This window comes from Lactuca saligna, chromosome 2, assembly GCF_052625555.1.
Source record: "Lactuca saligna cultivar CGN05327 chromosome 2, ASM5262555v1, whole genome shotgun sequence".
Classification (NCBI taxonomy): domain Eukaryota; kingdom Viridiplantae; phylum Streptophyta; class Magnoliopsida; order Asterales; family Asteraceae; genus Lactuca; species Lactuca saligna.
This window is the reverse complement of record NC_136418.1, coordinates 179,124,129-179,136,226: the sequence shown is the minus strand read 5'-3', so window position 1 is coordinate 179,136,226 and position 12,098 is coordinate 179,124,129. Positions and strand designations below refer to the sequence as shown.

Below are 12,098 nucleotides of genomic sequence, written 5' to 3'. Positions count from 1 at the left end.
TTTTCAACCCATGCAACTTTGCAAATGGAATCTTTGTTTTTCTATAATTAATATTGCTAACTTGCAATACTCGCCATAACAATCATACAAGCATAACACTTATGCTCCCACTATCATGATGATTATCATATAAGCATAACATTTATGATCCCACTAGCTTTGACATGAACTTCCAGAAAACAATGCCTATTGAATCTCTGAAATTCATATTTCTAATACCAGATGCTTCGATAAGCCTTTATCTAAGCTTCTTAACCTTATACACCTTTGCCTTAGATAGCTCATATGTGTGTTTAAACAATTCATAACTTATGTTACTAAGTTCCAAATGTTGAAACTAATTGCCAAATCTCACAATTCGAACTATGGAAAGGGATGCCGTAACCATAATCGAATTTGAGAATATAATTTTCATAATTGCTATCTTATTAAAATCTCTCTTAGTGGAAGCATTTCCTCACAGTCATTTTCATGAAGGAGGGAATCTTATGACACTTAGATTTTATGGTGTATGAGTTCCTATCCATGTGAATTTGCCAAAAACAAGGTTTGCGACAAATCCAAACTCATATGGACTGAACTTTCTTAATCTTGATTTCTTGCCCTATGGTAACACGAGTGCCCACCATGCCTTCCAAGTAGTTTAGTAACTTGTCCTTACATATCAATTTACTTTCCATCGACTAAGGCTTTAGTGTGTATTCAAATGAGAACTCATAGAACTCATATACACAATTAACTCAATTGGAATGGCAAAGAAACAAAACAATATCAGCACGATAGGTTGTAAACCTCAAGTCGTGTGCTAGTGATGATCGATAAGGTTTATTCTTGATTTGTTCTTGAAACTTTTCAAGACCATTAAGACTCCCACTGACTTCTTGACATATAAGATTCTCTTGTCAAGAAACATTTCTTGACAAACAAATATTCAAGAGTTAGTGAAGCATTTATCAAGACAAAACACTTCACACAATTGGTCCTAGTTGGTCTTTGTCTTATCCAAGACAGCACAACTTACCAATTTCAAATGTGCAAGAATAAGAAAACTTTTCCAAATTCCACATTTGATGAGTGTTATAAACCTACTTAAGACTTTTCACTCAATGTCACAATCTTGACTTTAAGACTTGATATTGGAACGAAGTATGATTGACTTCTTGATTTAACCATTTCTACAATACTTGATTCCTCTTCTTAGACATGCAATTGCACTAAGACTCACTTAGAGGATCTATTGAGACATGGTTCTTAATCTTTAAGACTTATCATAAAACACAATAAAAGGTACTCTCCCTTCTTCCTAGAAAAGAGAAACTTTTATCTTTCTGCCTACTCGATTCTTCTTTATTCGTTCTACTATTCATTGAAACTTTTTCAATCAATCTCAGAATTACACTTAATCTTATAAGTATAATCACATTTACTAAACTTTAGTAAATCATGACGAATATCTTTGTCACTCTTGTGGTGGACTTGATCAACGCACAACCTAGTGTACCTGATCTCCTAGTCTTTCAACTGACACTTTGCCAAAGAATTAGTCTAAGTTTCCCAAATGTGAAAGTTTTCCATTCATCATACAATACACATTGCATGATTCCAAGTTTCTATCCAATTGAAACTTGGGCGATGAGAAACTCTCCTTACTTGGTAAACTCTTGACACTTCCACAAATAATACAATTAAGAATCAAATCCATTATTTCTAATAATAGAAACATTCAAACATCAATTTTTCATACATGCCATTGCAAGGATAAATAAATAAGATAAAATCAAAATTTATTTTATTGCGGAAAAATTTGTCCTTACAATGTAATTCAATTGAAAAACTATGTTATTACATATTTCTTAACAATCTATTCTAACTCCAAGTAGTAGCTCAAGAATCCATTCTTCAAGTAATGCGATCGAAATCCATTTCTTCATGATTAGATTCAGCTCACTTCTTTTCTCAAGCTTCCTCTCTTTTCCTTGATCCTACAAAACATCAAAATGTAATCTTATCACATCATGTATTAAGAATCTAGAATAGGAACTTAAAAGAGTTAGTTAATGGATTTTACCTGAAGCAGAGCCATACTACTTGACTCTCCCATCTCTTAGATCTCTCAGGTAATTAGGGCAGCTTCGTCTCCAATGCCCCTTCTCTTGGCAATAAAAGCAAATAGACTCCTTTGGCACAACACATCGGACAATCACAGACTTAGTTCTTTCTGGACTTCCAATGTTGCCAGTGTCCATTGAAGTTTGGGAGTTTGATTCACTAGACAATTTTGCTTGACCAGCACGCCAAATCATTGCTGATTCAGCAGCTATAAGCAAATAGGTGAGATCAATTAGGGTCACGTCGTGGTCCATCATATAGTACTCTCTAACGAACTCACTATATGATTCAGGAAGTGACTGAAGAACCCAGTCAACAGCCAACTCACTTGAAATCTCGACACCCAACATGTTTAACCTATCAATGTATGACTTCATCTCTAAGACGTGCACACACACAGGTTTCCCATCTTCGTGTTTACTTGTCAAAAGGGCTTGAGTGAGCTTGAACTTTTCAAGCCTTTGAACTTGTGGGTCAGGGAGAATAATTGGAGGAGGTGGAGGAAGTGAAGCATGACTCTCATTTCCTTGATCGTATCTCGGAACGTCATCTTCATTTGGAAAGCTTGTTCCAAAGGATTTGGGAAGACTATTGTAAGATTCAGACATCTACAAAACGGGAGAAAATTCAAGTTAAGTTGATTAGAATTCTTGATGCAACACCCAAATGAAACATCAAGCTAGGATCCAACACAATACTCTACAACCTAGAAGAGGGATGCCGTAATCTAGTTGCAGACTATCTGAAGGTAGGTAAATGACGATTTACCAATTTCCACCATGAAAAACGAAAAAGAAGTTTAAGTTTTAAATGAATTGAAACTCCTAGATCTTTTGAGATTCATTGAACTTTTTCAATGGCATGTTTAATCTCGATTATGCCCTACTATTTGTGACTGGGATGCCGAGGATCACAAACAAGGTGTGAATAACCATACAAATCACGTGGTGCACCCAATGCTACAATCACCTAATCAATGTGCCGGTTAGCCACACACGCTCCATTGATCTACGATAAGCATCGAGCCACCCTTCGCCACCAATGTCATCCCCAAATTAGTGTGCCGGTTAACCACACACGCTCCACTAACGTTTGACAAGGGTACGAAGTGTAATTCCATGGGTTAGCATACAATTTCACATTTTGCCTAAAGTAACTATGATTTGGGAATTTGAAAAAGCATTTAGTTACTTTGTACTTCATTATACTTATAATGGAAGGTTTCTGTCCTATCCTACCCGTTCGGCTAACGACCCTCCACTAGTCAAGAGTGCGGTGGGTAAGAGTGGATACCCATTCAATCGCCATTTTATAGGCAATTTCCTTAAACACCCCTTATAGACTAGCTTCGTGAATGAGGCCTACTAACGGTAAGACTGAATTTTTAGTTATACATATATAATATTAAACTTTTAATGTTATATATAGTATAAGGGTGTATTTTACACTTTTGAAATACTAGGTGGTTTAAATTATACTTTTAATTAACCAAAATCATTATGGATTTATTAAATCTCTTTTAATTATACACTTAATTAATTTAATAAAACCATAAGGGTTTAATTTGAACTTTTCAAAATCAGGGTTTTGGAATTTAGACTTTCAAAATTAACTTTTAATCAACAATTTAAATTCCAAAACTTGGGGGCAAGTTTTGAAACTCTTCAAAACAATTAGGTTTTAATCACACTTAAAATTTTCGAATTTAAGACATTTAAATTAAAATTTTAAATATTAAAACTCTTGATTTAATAATTACCATAAATTAAACAATTAATTTAAATTATTAAATCACAAGGGATTATCTAGTTCATGAGGATAATTAACAGTTATACATCTAAGATATCCTAATCCCTTGAATCCCTCTCTAAATCTCGAAAATAAGGGATGGGATAATTCAAGATCTTTAATTACCATATTTAACAATTAAAAGATAATTACAAGATATGGGATTATCCAAATCCCTAAAATTTAGGATCTAACCTTGGGGAAGGGGGTAATTTCGAAATCCAAGGGTTGGATAACCCTAGATTTCAAAATCTTGGAGGCTAAGGAAAGGATTTGGGAAACCCTAGCAAAAATCGCCATCTAGGGTTTTGCAACCCTAATTGCGAAAATTACCTAGCCTTTAGGGTTTATTAGCCATAAACCCTAATATGTCAAGTTCACAAATTTGAATAAAATCTAATTGAAAACAAAAACCAATGGCTCTGATACCACTGATGGGTTTAATACAAACAATCCTATGTGTGCATGCAACCCTAGTATTGGATCTATGTTTTCACTATTAGTTATACAGCTTTATGAACACAAAAAGAAACCTGGCATGCTACTATAATTTTCGAAATTCATATATAAAGCTAGAATACATACCTTTTGTTGTTATATAGCAATAACAACTAGTTCCTTGAATTTCCTTAGCTCTTGAAAGCAAGTACCACAAGTGTAGTACCTCTAATGGAGTCACAAACACCATATGCAACTTGGATGAAGAGGAGAAGAAAAGGAGGCACCAAAAACGGCTGGAAACCCTAATGGAAGTGTTGTCCACGTTTTTGGGGCCTAAGGGGTCCTTTATATACTAGTGTGGGCTTCTAGGGTTTCAGTCAAAACCCTAATGGACAGCTTAAACTCTAAGCAGCCCATGGAACCTTCTGGACAAGGCTATGGACGAAAATATGATGGGCTTCCATCATAATTTCGTTCACCCCTTATTCCTATAGCATTCCTTAGCCCAATAACTCAATTATCCAATAATTGCAGTCCAGTCCCCTATATTTAATTAATCTCTTTTAGCCACAAAATTAATTCTTAATTAATTCTTGACTAATATTAATTAAACAATATGATTTCTCCTTTAATATATTATTCTCATAATATATTAATAAATCATATTTAAACCTTTATCTCCTTAAATCATCCTACATATTGCTATGGTGAAGGCAACCCAAAAGGACCATGCTCATAATCGGGTCAAGTACATACCAAAATAGTTATGGACTTAGACACTAATCCAACAATTATAACATGGACTGATTAAGTCTTCATCATGCCAATATTCTGTGTTTCGAGAAGGCTATTCGCCTCACTCTGCCTAATGGCGAAGCCCTCATCATTTATGGTGATAAATTCAGCTCAAACCTTCGTATCATATCATGCATCAAATCCCAAAAACATCTTCGAAAAGAATGTTAAGTGTTCCTAGCCCATGTCGTTAATGAAAAGCAGGAAGTTAAGGATCTCGAGAGCATCCCCGAGGTCTGCAACTTTCCTGATATTTTCCTCGAAGATCACCCCGGAATCCCTTCCGAATGCCAAGTCACATTCCGAATCAACTTAATCCCCAGAGCCACTCTTATAGCCAAATCCCCATACCGTCTAGGGCCAACAAAAATGCAAGAATTGTCCAGCTAGCTCAAAGAACTGCTCAAAAAGGATTCATTTGACCGAGCTGATCACCCTGGGGAGCCCCGGTTTTATTTGTGAAAAAGAAGGATGGATTCTTTCGGATGTGCATAGATTATCACGAACTGAGCAAGCTCACCATTAAAAATTGCTATCCCCTTCCCTGAATCGATAACCTCTTCGATCAACTGCAAGGAGCCATGTACTTCTCAAAGATAGACCTAAGATCAGGGTACCATTAGTTGCGAGTCCATGAGAGTGATATTCCTAAGATAGTATTTCAGACTCGGTATGGTCATTACAAGTTTGTAGTGATGCCCTTTGGTCTGACCAATGCACCAATGGTATTCGTGGATCTGGTGAATCGGGTGTGCCGCCCCTTCCTAGACAAGTTCATGATTGTATTCATTGATGATATACTTGTCTATTCCCGAAGTGAGCAAGACCATAGACAACACTTGAGGCTAGTGCTAGAAACTTTAAGGGTGGAGAATCTGTATGCAAAATTTTCTAAGTGACGACTATCGGAGGCGGCCATGGATTACAGACGGTGGCGTCGACTTTTATGAAACTATCAACAATGAAGTTGACGTGATGAAGGTGTAGAGAGAGAGAGAGAGAGAGAGAGAGATGGGGGCAAAGGGTTAAACAACTAAAGTGATGGGGGTATCAATTACATTATCCCTAAAATGTCCCTGATTCTTTTCAATAAGATGTCCCCGTCCCTTTTTATTTTCAAGTATTTACAAGAATGCAACAAATCATCCTAATCCTCTATTATTTTAATCTAATAGTCATTGTTTAGTTCTCGGGTTCTCGGGAAACACACACACACACACACTAGGTTACAATCCATGGAAACCACGGGTAAATGATTTATAAAATTTTATTAAACTAATAAAATATATGTTTTATTTAGACAAAAACAATAAGTAATAATAAGATATGTTTAAATAAATTAATGATTGAATAATTACTAAAAAATTGTATTGCATACCCGCAAACCAAAAAAATCATACTCAAATTTTAATGTTGTCTTTGCATTTGAGCATTTGAAGAGTTGCTTTGGCATTATTCTGTTGAGAACAAAAATTATGAATAAGCTTAAAAAGGAATATCTACTTATAGTTAATATAATGCAACAATGTTAGATGTATTCAAGTTAAGGCGAATTGTAAATTGGCATACCTAACTTATATCCGGAATGCTACCTTCATTGTGATCGGCATCACGTTCCAAAGATTACGATTTGTTAAATGTGACCAAAAAACATAAACTTATGTAGTCATTTGATTGTTTTTCTATTGGTATGAAATAACAATCTTTACGAAACTGACGATGGTGGTGCTAGATCCATGATAACAAAATTAGCAATTCAAAAATGGACAGATGAACAAAATTACATATCCAAACCCACTAATCAAGTACCCTATTCACAAATTATCAAAATAAATTAACAATTCAAACAATCAAGACACCGAAACTCAAAACTCAAAACCTGTTGGTGATTTTAAGAACACAAATTACCTGCAAGTAGTCAATGAGTGAGCAGATGAACTGTCAACAAACACAAAGAAAATTTAACTGAAAAATAGACAATTAGTACAATCATGAAACAAAAAAAATCAAGTATCTTTAGTTTGAGTTAGTGACCAATATTGTAAAATTAGGTCACACCTTTGAGCCCTAATGGAATAGGAGAATTCACCAAGACGTGATGAGATCTCTTTCATTTCTGTGGAGTACGTGTTGGTGATTTTAGTGTCACCATATCATTTTATGTAACTGGAATCAACATGTGAACTAAGAGGCTTCTTAATTTGTTTTCTAATATGTGTACGGGTTGGGTGCGTAGTGCACGTATGTATAATATCAAATTAGTAGCCGGTTCGACGACTAATCGGGGGTCCGGGGTTTCCAAAGGGGCAACGCCCCTTTGGCGGGGTCTAGGGGCAGCGCCCCTAGCGGGGTCCAAGGGGCAGAGCCCCTGGTTGGGGTCCCGCTGGGTTTGAGGCAGCGCCTCAAAACCTCTCCGAATTTTACATATGGGTACATAGTGGGTTATTTCGATTCTTGAGGGTGACAATGGTAAAACTAACGAAACTCGTTAGTTTTGGTAACCTTAAATTCTCATTAAAATTCGAATTACCCTCACTTGTTTCCAAAGGAACCCATAGTGGCCCAACCCTAATGAAACCCTAATATCGTTTATTATATAACGACTCTTCTTTTCAGAAGAGATACACAATCTTAAGCTCTTGTTTTTTATCATACTTTCACAGAATCATTTAGCATATTGGCTTACGATTTGTGTGCCTAGAATCGTAAGTATCCACTTGAATTATCCTAGGCTGAATTTCTTGTAACTCAGATGTAGGGTAAAAATATCAGTTTGGAAAGTGATATCATAATCCAAGTTGGTATCCAGATCTCCACCACAAACCCTAAATTTCGATATAGTACGGATAATTAAAATTCAGTTGCACCATCCAAGGTGTTGCCTTTAAAGTTATCAAGGGTATATAAATAGAAAATGATAACCGACTGATAAAATAAGAAAAAACAAACATTTGGTGAAAGAAAAATTAGATGTCCACGTTTGACTTAGACAGTCAAGTATATCTATTAGAAGATTGTCCAATCGTACCACATAACCTGAGTTAGTTTGTTTATAGCTAGGATCATTTGTTACCTACATATACTGTGCTACCATGTTACTATTGCAATTCTTACTAGAATTTCATATTTGCATTTCTATTGCGTTGGAAAAGTCGGTGTGGTTGAAGGTTTTTGGTGTTGTTGATGTGGAATCCGAGTCAGAAGAGTCGGAAGGATGAGAGGGTGGCAGACGGTGGTCGATGGTTGATCTAATCTTGAGAACTGTGGAAAAGAGTGATCTAAGATTTTGATTAGCATCTCCATAAACATTTGATCCAACTACAAAGTTTGACCCGAAAAGCTCGGCCCATTTGAGAAATTACAAAATCAATAATATAAATGGAAGAACATTAAACAACTATTTTGTTTTAGCAACTAATCGAACAACATTCAAGTTTTGTTTGTTACAGATTAAAGTGATCAAATCCTTTACAAACAAAATACAATGATGAAATCTTTTATTCAAATTGAAACCGCATAAGAAGCTTGACATGTTCAAATTTGTCTCCTTTCTTGTTATGGAGTGGAACTGTTCGAATCCCGGTTTTAATTTCTGACACAGGCAAACATGTTTGACCACCAAAGTCATCTTTCTCAGATACATCATATTCTCGTACAACAATCTTTAATAAAGCCAGCTCAGGGACTGTTAATGGGAATGTAAACTCTTCATCCCAAATCGGTATCCAATCATCTTTGATTATTCTCGTCTTTTTCTTGATAACATCATTCGGGACTCCAACCATATACATCTGTCAATCGAACCAATATGCTATCATCAGATACATTCACTTATCTTGGAATCATATTATTCACGATTAAAATGCAAGAAATTGCAATCTACTTTCATTGTTTGTTTGTAATAGCAATCTACTTTCATTTCTTTCTATTACAACATTGTACTATATAAAAAAAAATCCACCAAATTATAGCAATGTCTATAATTAAGTAGACTTTTAAAAGTACAATCCCTAATGGCTTACTGTAACTAACCTTTGTGTAGAAATCCGGTGGTGAGAATGCATCAAAATGAGTCTGGCTAAAATCCATACGCCACCCGTCACCCATATATACTTTCACCTGAAATATTACAACTTAATTACTTAAATATATTCACCACGATTGTCATGAAATCCAAACTTGATATGAAAGAATAGATAAACGAACTACACTAACCCTCAAAGTTTTCTTTACTTCTAATGTTGCTTTTGGATCAAACACCTCGTCATTAGGACCCCTATTCATTAGAAAATCAGGTTTCTTAACATAACCACACCCTCCATTGGAACGAAACATTCCATGCATCATCCACAACGATTTGCCATACCCCTAATTCATAAAGAAATGCGTTAGTAGTTCAAGGCCTTATAATATCTTTGTTACACAAGACAAGACAAGAGACTGGACAACATAAGACAAGACATTGGCAACAAATATCTACAGAAATGCATTTCATTTCAAACCTCACCTGCATATTAAATGCAACCATCTGAGCACCATGCATCCATGCAGCTAGTGGTCTGAAATTCGTTGAAGTTACCCGTGTGCCCTTGGGGAACACTCTCAGAATATTCTTTTGAGTAAACCTACAAAGAACATATATAAACCTTATTTAGAAACTTTAGGATAATATTTTCCTAAAAGAGAAATTTTGTGGTTACCTGACTAAATCAGTCCCATAAAGAGATGCAGCTCTTTCAAGAGTTTGCTCACTCAAACTAAGACGTTTACCTCTCCCTGATCCCACCCTTAACGCCTTCCTCAATCCATTCTTTGCTTTTGCTGTATGAATTCCAATCAGTTGGTTGTACTGAACAACTGCTTTTTGTCCCAGCTTCTCATTTTCCAAATCTTCATTTTCTTCATCATCAAAGTCAATGGCAAGAAATTTGGACAACTGTTGATTTGACCCGTTACAAACCAGATCAAATCAAGAATCTTAAAAAAAGATTAAAAAAAAAAAAAAAATCCGGTTAGCTCACCACTTCTTCAGTTGCTGTTCCGTTTTTTATGTCCGATGGTGTCTCTTCCACCCCTAACAACTCCTCTTCACACGGATCTTGCTTAGATTCAAGGTACTCTTTTGGTTGTTTTGTTGAAAGAATGATACGATGCTTTAATGCATCTGGTGAAAGGAACTCGTCATTACCTCCTGCCTCAGGGCAGTAAAGTACATCTTCAAAAATTTCAATGACCATCTAAAAAGATCCATAAACAGTTTGTCAGCATTTTAAACCCCATAAAAAAGGACATCATAATAAAGATCAAAATCTAACCTCAGCAACTTTAGCCTGAAGATTCGCTGTAAGATGATCTTCTAAAGTTATGATTACTGGATAAGGAGAACTCACAAAAGCATGCTCTTTAATGGACTTCAAACATTTGTAAAGATCCACCGGAGTTGTCATAGTCCTCCCATGAAGAACATGAATTCCGTCTTTTGAACTATTTGGCCATAAATCGAGCTCTATCACCCTCACGCCTCTTCGAAGAGCTTTTATGATTGGTACTTCACTACAATCGCTGTTGAGCTGATTTCCTGTAAGGTACGAGTTGTGGCCTGTATATATGAAGTAATGTTGCAATGGCGCAGTCATATCATGGTGCACCTGAAAAAATACGTGTTAAAAAAACCCTAAAATTATCCAATCATAGTCCAAGATTGTAGCATTACTTTACTATACATTTTTAGTTGAATTGAAATTGTTTGATTCTAAACTACCAGTGAACTGAATTACTAAAAAGGGAAAAAGTGAGGTTCGAGAATTACTAAAAATCGTATAAAGACTAGTGTCAAATCTTTCACACACCTGAGATGTGATGGGTCCATTAAGGTCATCGAGGAACAGGTATTTGAAGAAATCATCAATAGTGAAAGAGCAGCGTGTAAAGTTGGGTCGGAAGTGGTGCAGCGCTTGCTCCATTTTTTGCTTCGCATCATCGATTGCGACCTCTTCTTCTCCCTGAAACTCGATCAAGAACCGCCGGAACTGATCCGGCGACATTTGCGACTCCCTGTTTGTGCACAAACTGAATGCGTCGATCACGTCCGGCGGTGGCCGCCGTTCGGAAATCTTGAACTTCCGATTAAAGCCGAACACTTTGTAGTAATCATAACTTCCCTTCATTTTTCTACTTCTTCTTCTTCACAGATCCCTTCTTACCTCCCAGTTTTGCATTTACCATGATACATTTATATATCAGAGTTGACTTGCTCGAGACGAACACGGAAATTAAAAAATTGAAAAAGAATAAAAAAAAAACTCATTTTTTTACTACGCGTTCAGGACGCGAAGAGAGACGGCAAGTTAGATGGGTAAGATCGTCAGAAATTGAAGTGAAAGCGCCTACACTTTCCATTTTTCTGGGCTTCTATAATTTGTTTGTCATGATTAATTAAATCGGTTAACTTCAGATTTTTTTCGATATTTTCCATGAAGTAGATTATAGAATAAGAACTGTTTTAGTCCCCTTTTTCGATATTATTCCATAACTTCTCTTGATTAATTTCAATAACTATTGATGATTTAAAAAAAAAAAAAAAATCGACGATGACCTTTTCTTTTGGACTTTACTATAATTAATTGACTGATAAAACATATAACAACCGACAACTACACTATCCTGATTCCTGATTTAAACAACAGATAAATAGTTGACTTTTCCTTAGGTTCGTGTTGACTATAACCATTAGAGATCCATTACGAAATTAAACGACATTAAATTTTTCGTTCGGGAATTTTGTTAGAAAGGCGTAACTTTTTTTTTTTCGAATAAAATCATAAGGCTAAGCTATAATTTTGATTTGACAATTTTAATAGGAGAAGATAACATGTAGGTTTTGTCCATATGGTAACTGAGATGACGCCAATCAAAACAATAAATTTAACCCCCAACAACAACAGAGGGCTTTCAAGAATGTGTAT

At 35.7% G+C, this 12,098-nt stretch overlaps 1 protein-coding gene across 1 annotated transcript; it reads right to left on the bottom strand.

Annotated features, from left to right (window-relative positions):
* Positions 1-8,522: 8,522 nt before the first annotated feature.
* LOC145028330 (phosphoinositide phospholipase C 6-like) lies at positions 8,523-11,488 on the bottom strand. Its single transcript, XM_078977006.1, has 8 exons — positions 10,983-11,488; positions 10,449-10,781; positions 10,155-10,370; positions 9,834-10,069; positions 9,641-9,758; positions 9,349-9,501; positions 9,166-9,252; positions 8,523-8,924 (listed from the first exon to the last, which is right to left on the bottom strand). Exons 1-8 carry the CDS (start codon positions 11,298-11,300, stop codon positions 8,631-8,633), a joined length of 1,755 nt encoding a protein of 584 aa, XP_078833132.1. The 5' UTR covers positions 11,301-11,488; the 3' UTR covers positions 8,523-8,630.
* Positions 11,489-12,098: the final 610 nt, after the last annotated feature.

Excerpts from the sequence above, each read along its gene's own strand:
- LOC145028330 (XM_078977006.1), bottom strand. The coding sequence starts at position 11,300 with ATGAAGGGAAGTTATGATTACTACAAAGTGTTCGGCTTTAATCGGAAG. Across the intron at positions 10,371-10,448 it reads TTCAGGCTAAAGTTGCTGAG|ATGGTCATTGAAATTTTTGA; the intron begins GTTAGATTTTGA and ends GGATCTTTTTAG. Across the intron at positions 10,070-10,154 it reads GAACAGCAACTGAAGAAGTG|TTGTCCAAATTTCTTGCCAT; the intron begins GTGAGCTAACCG and ends TCAAATCAACAG.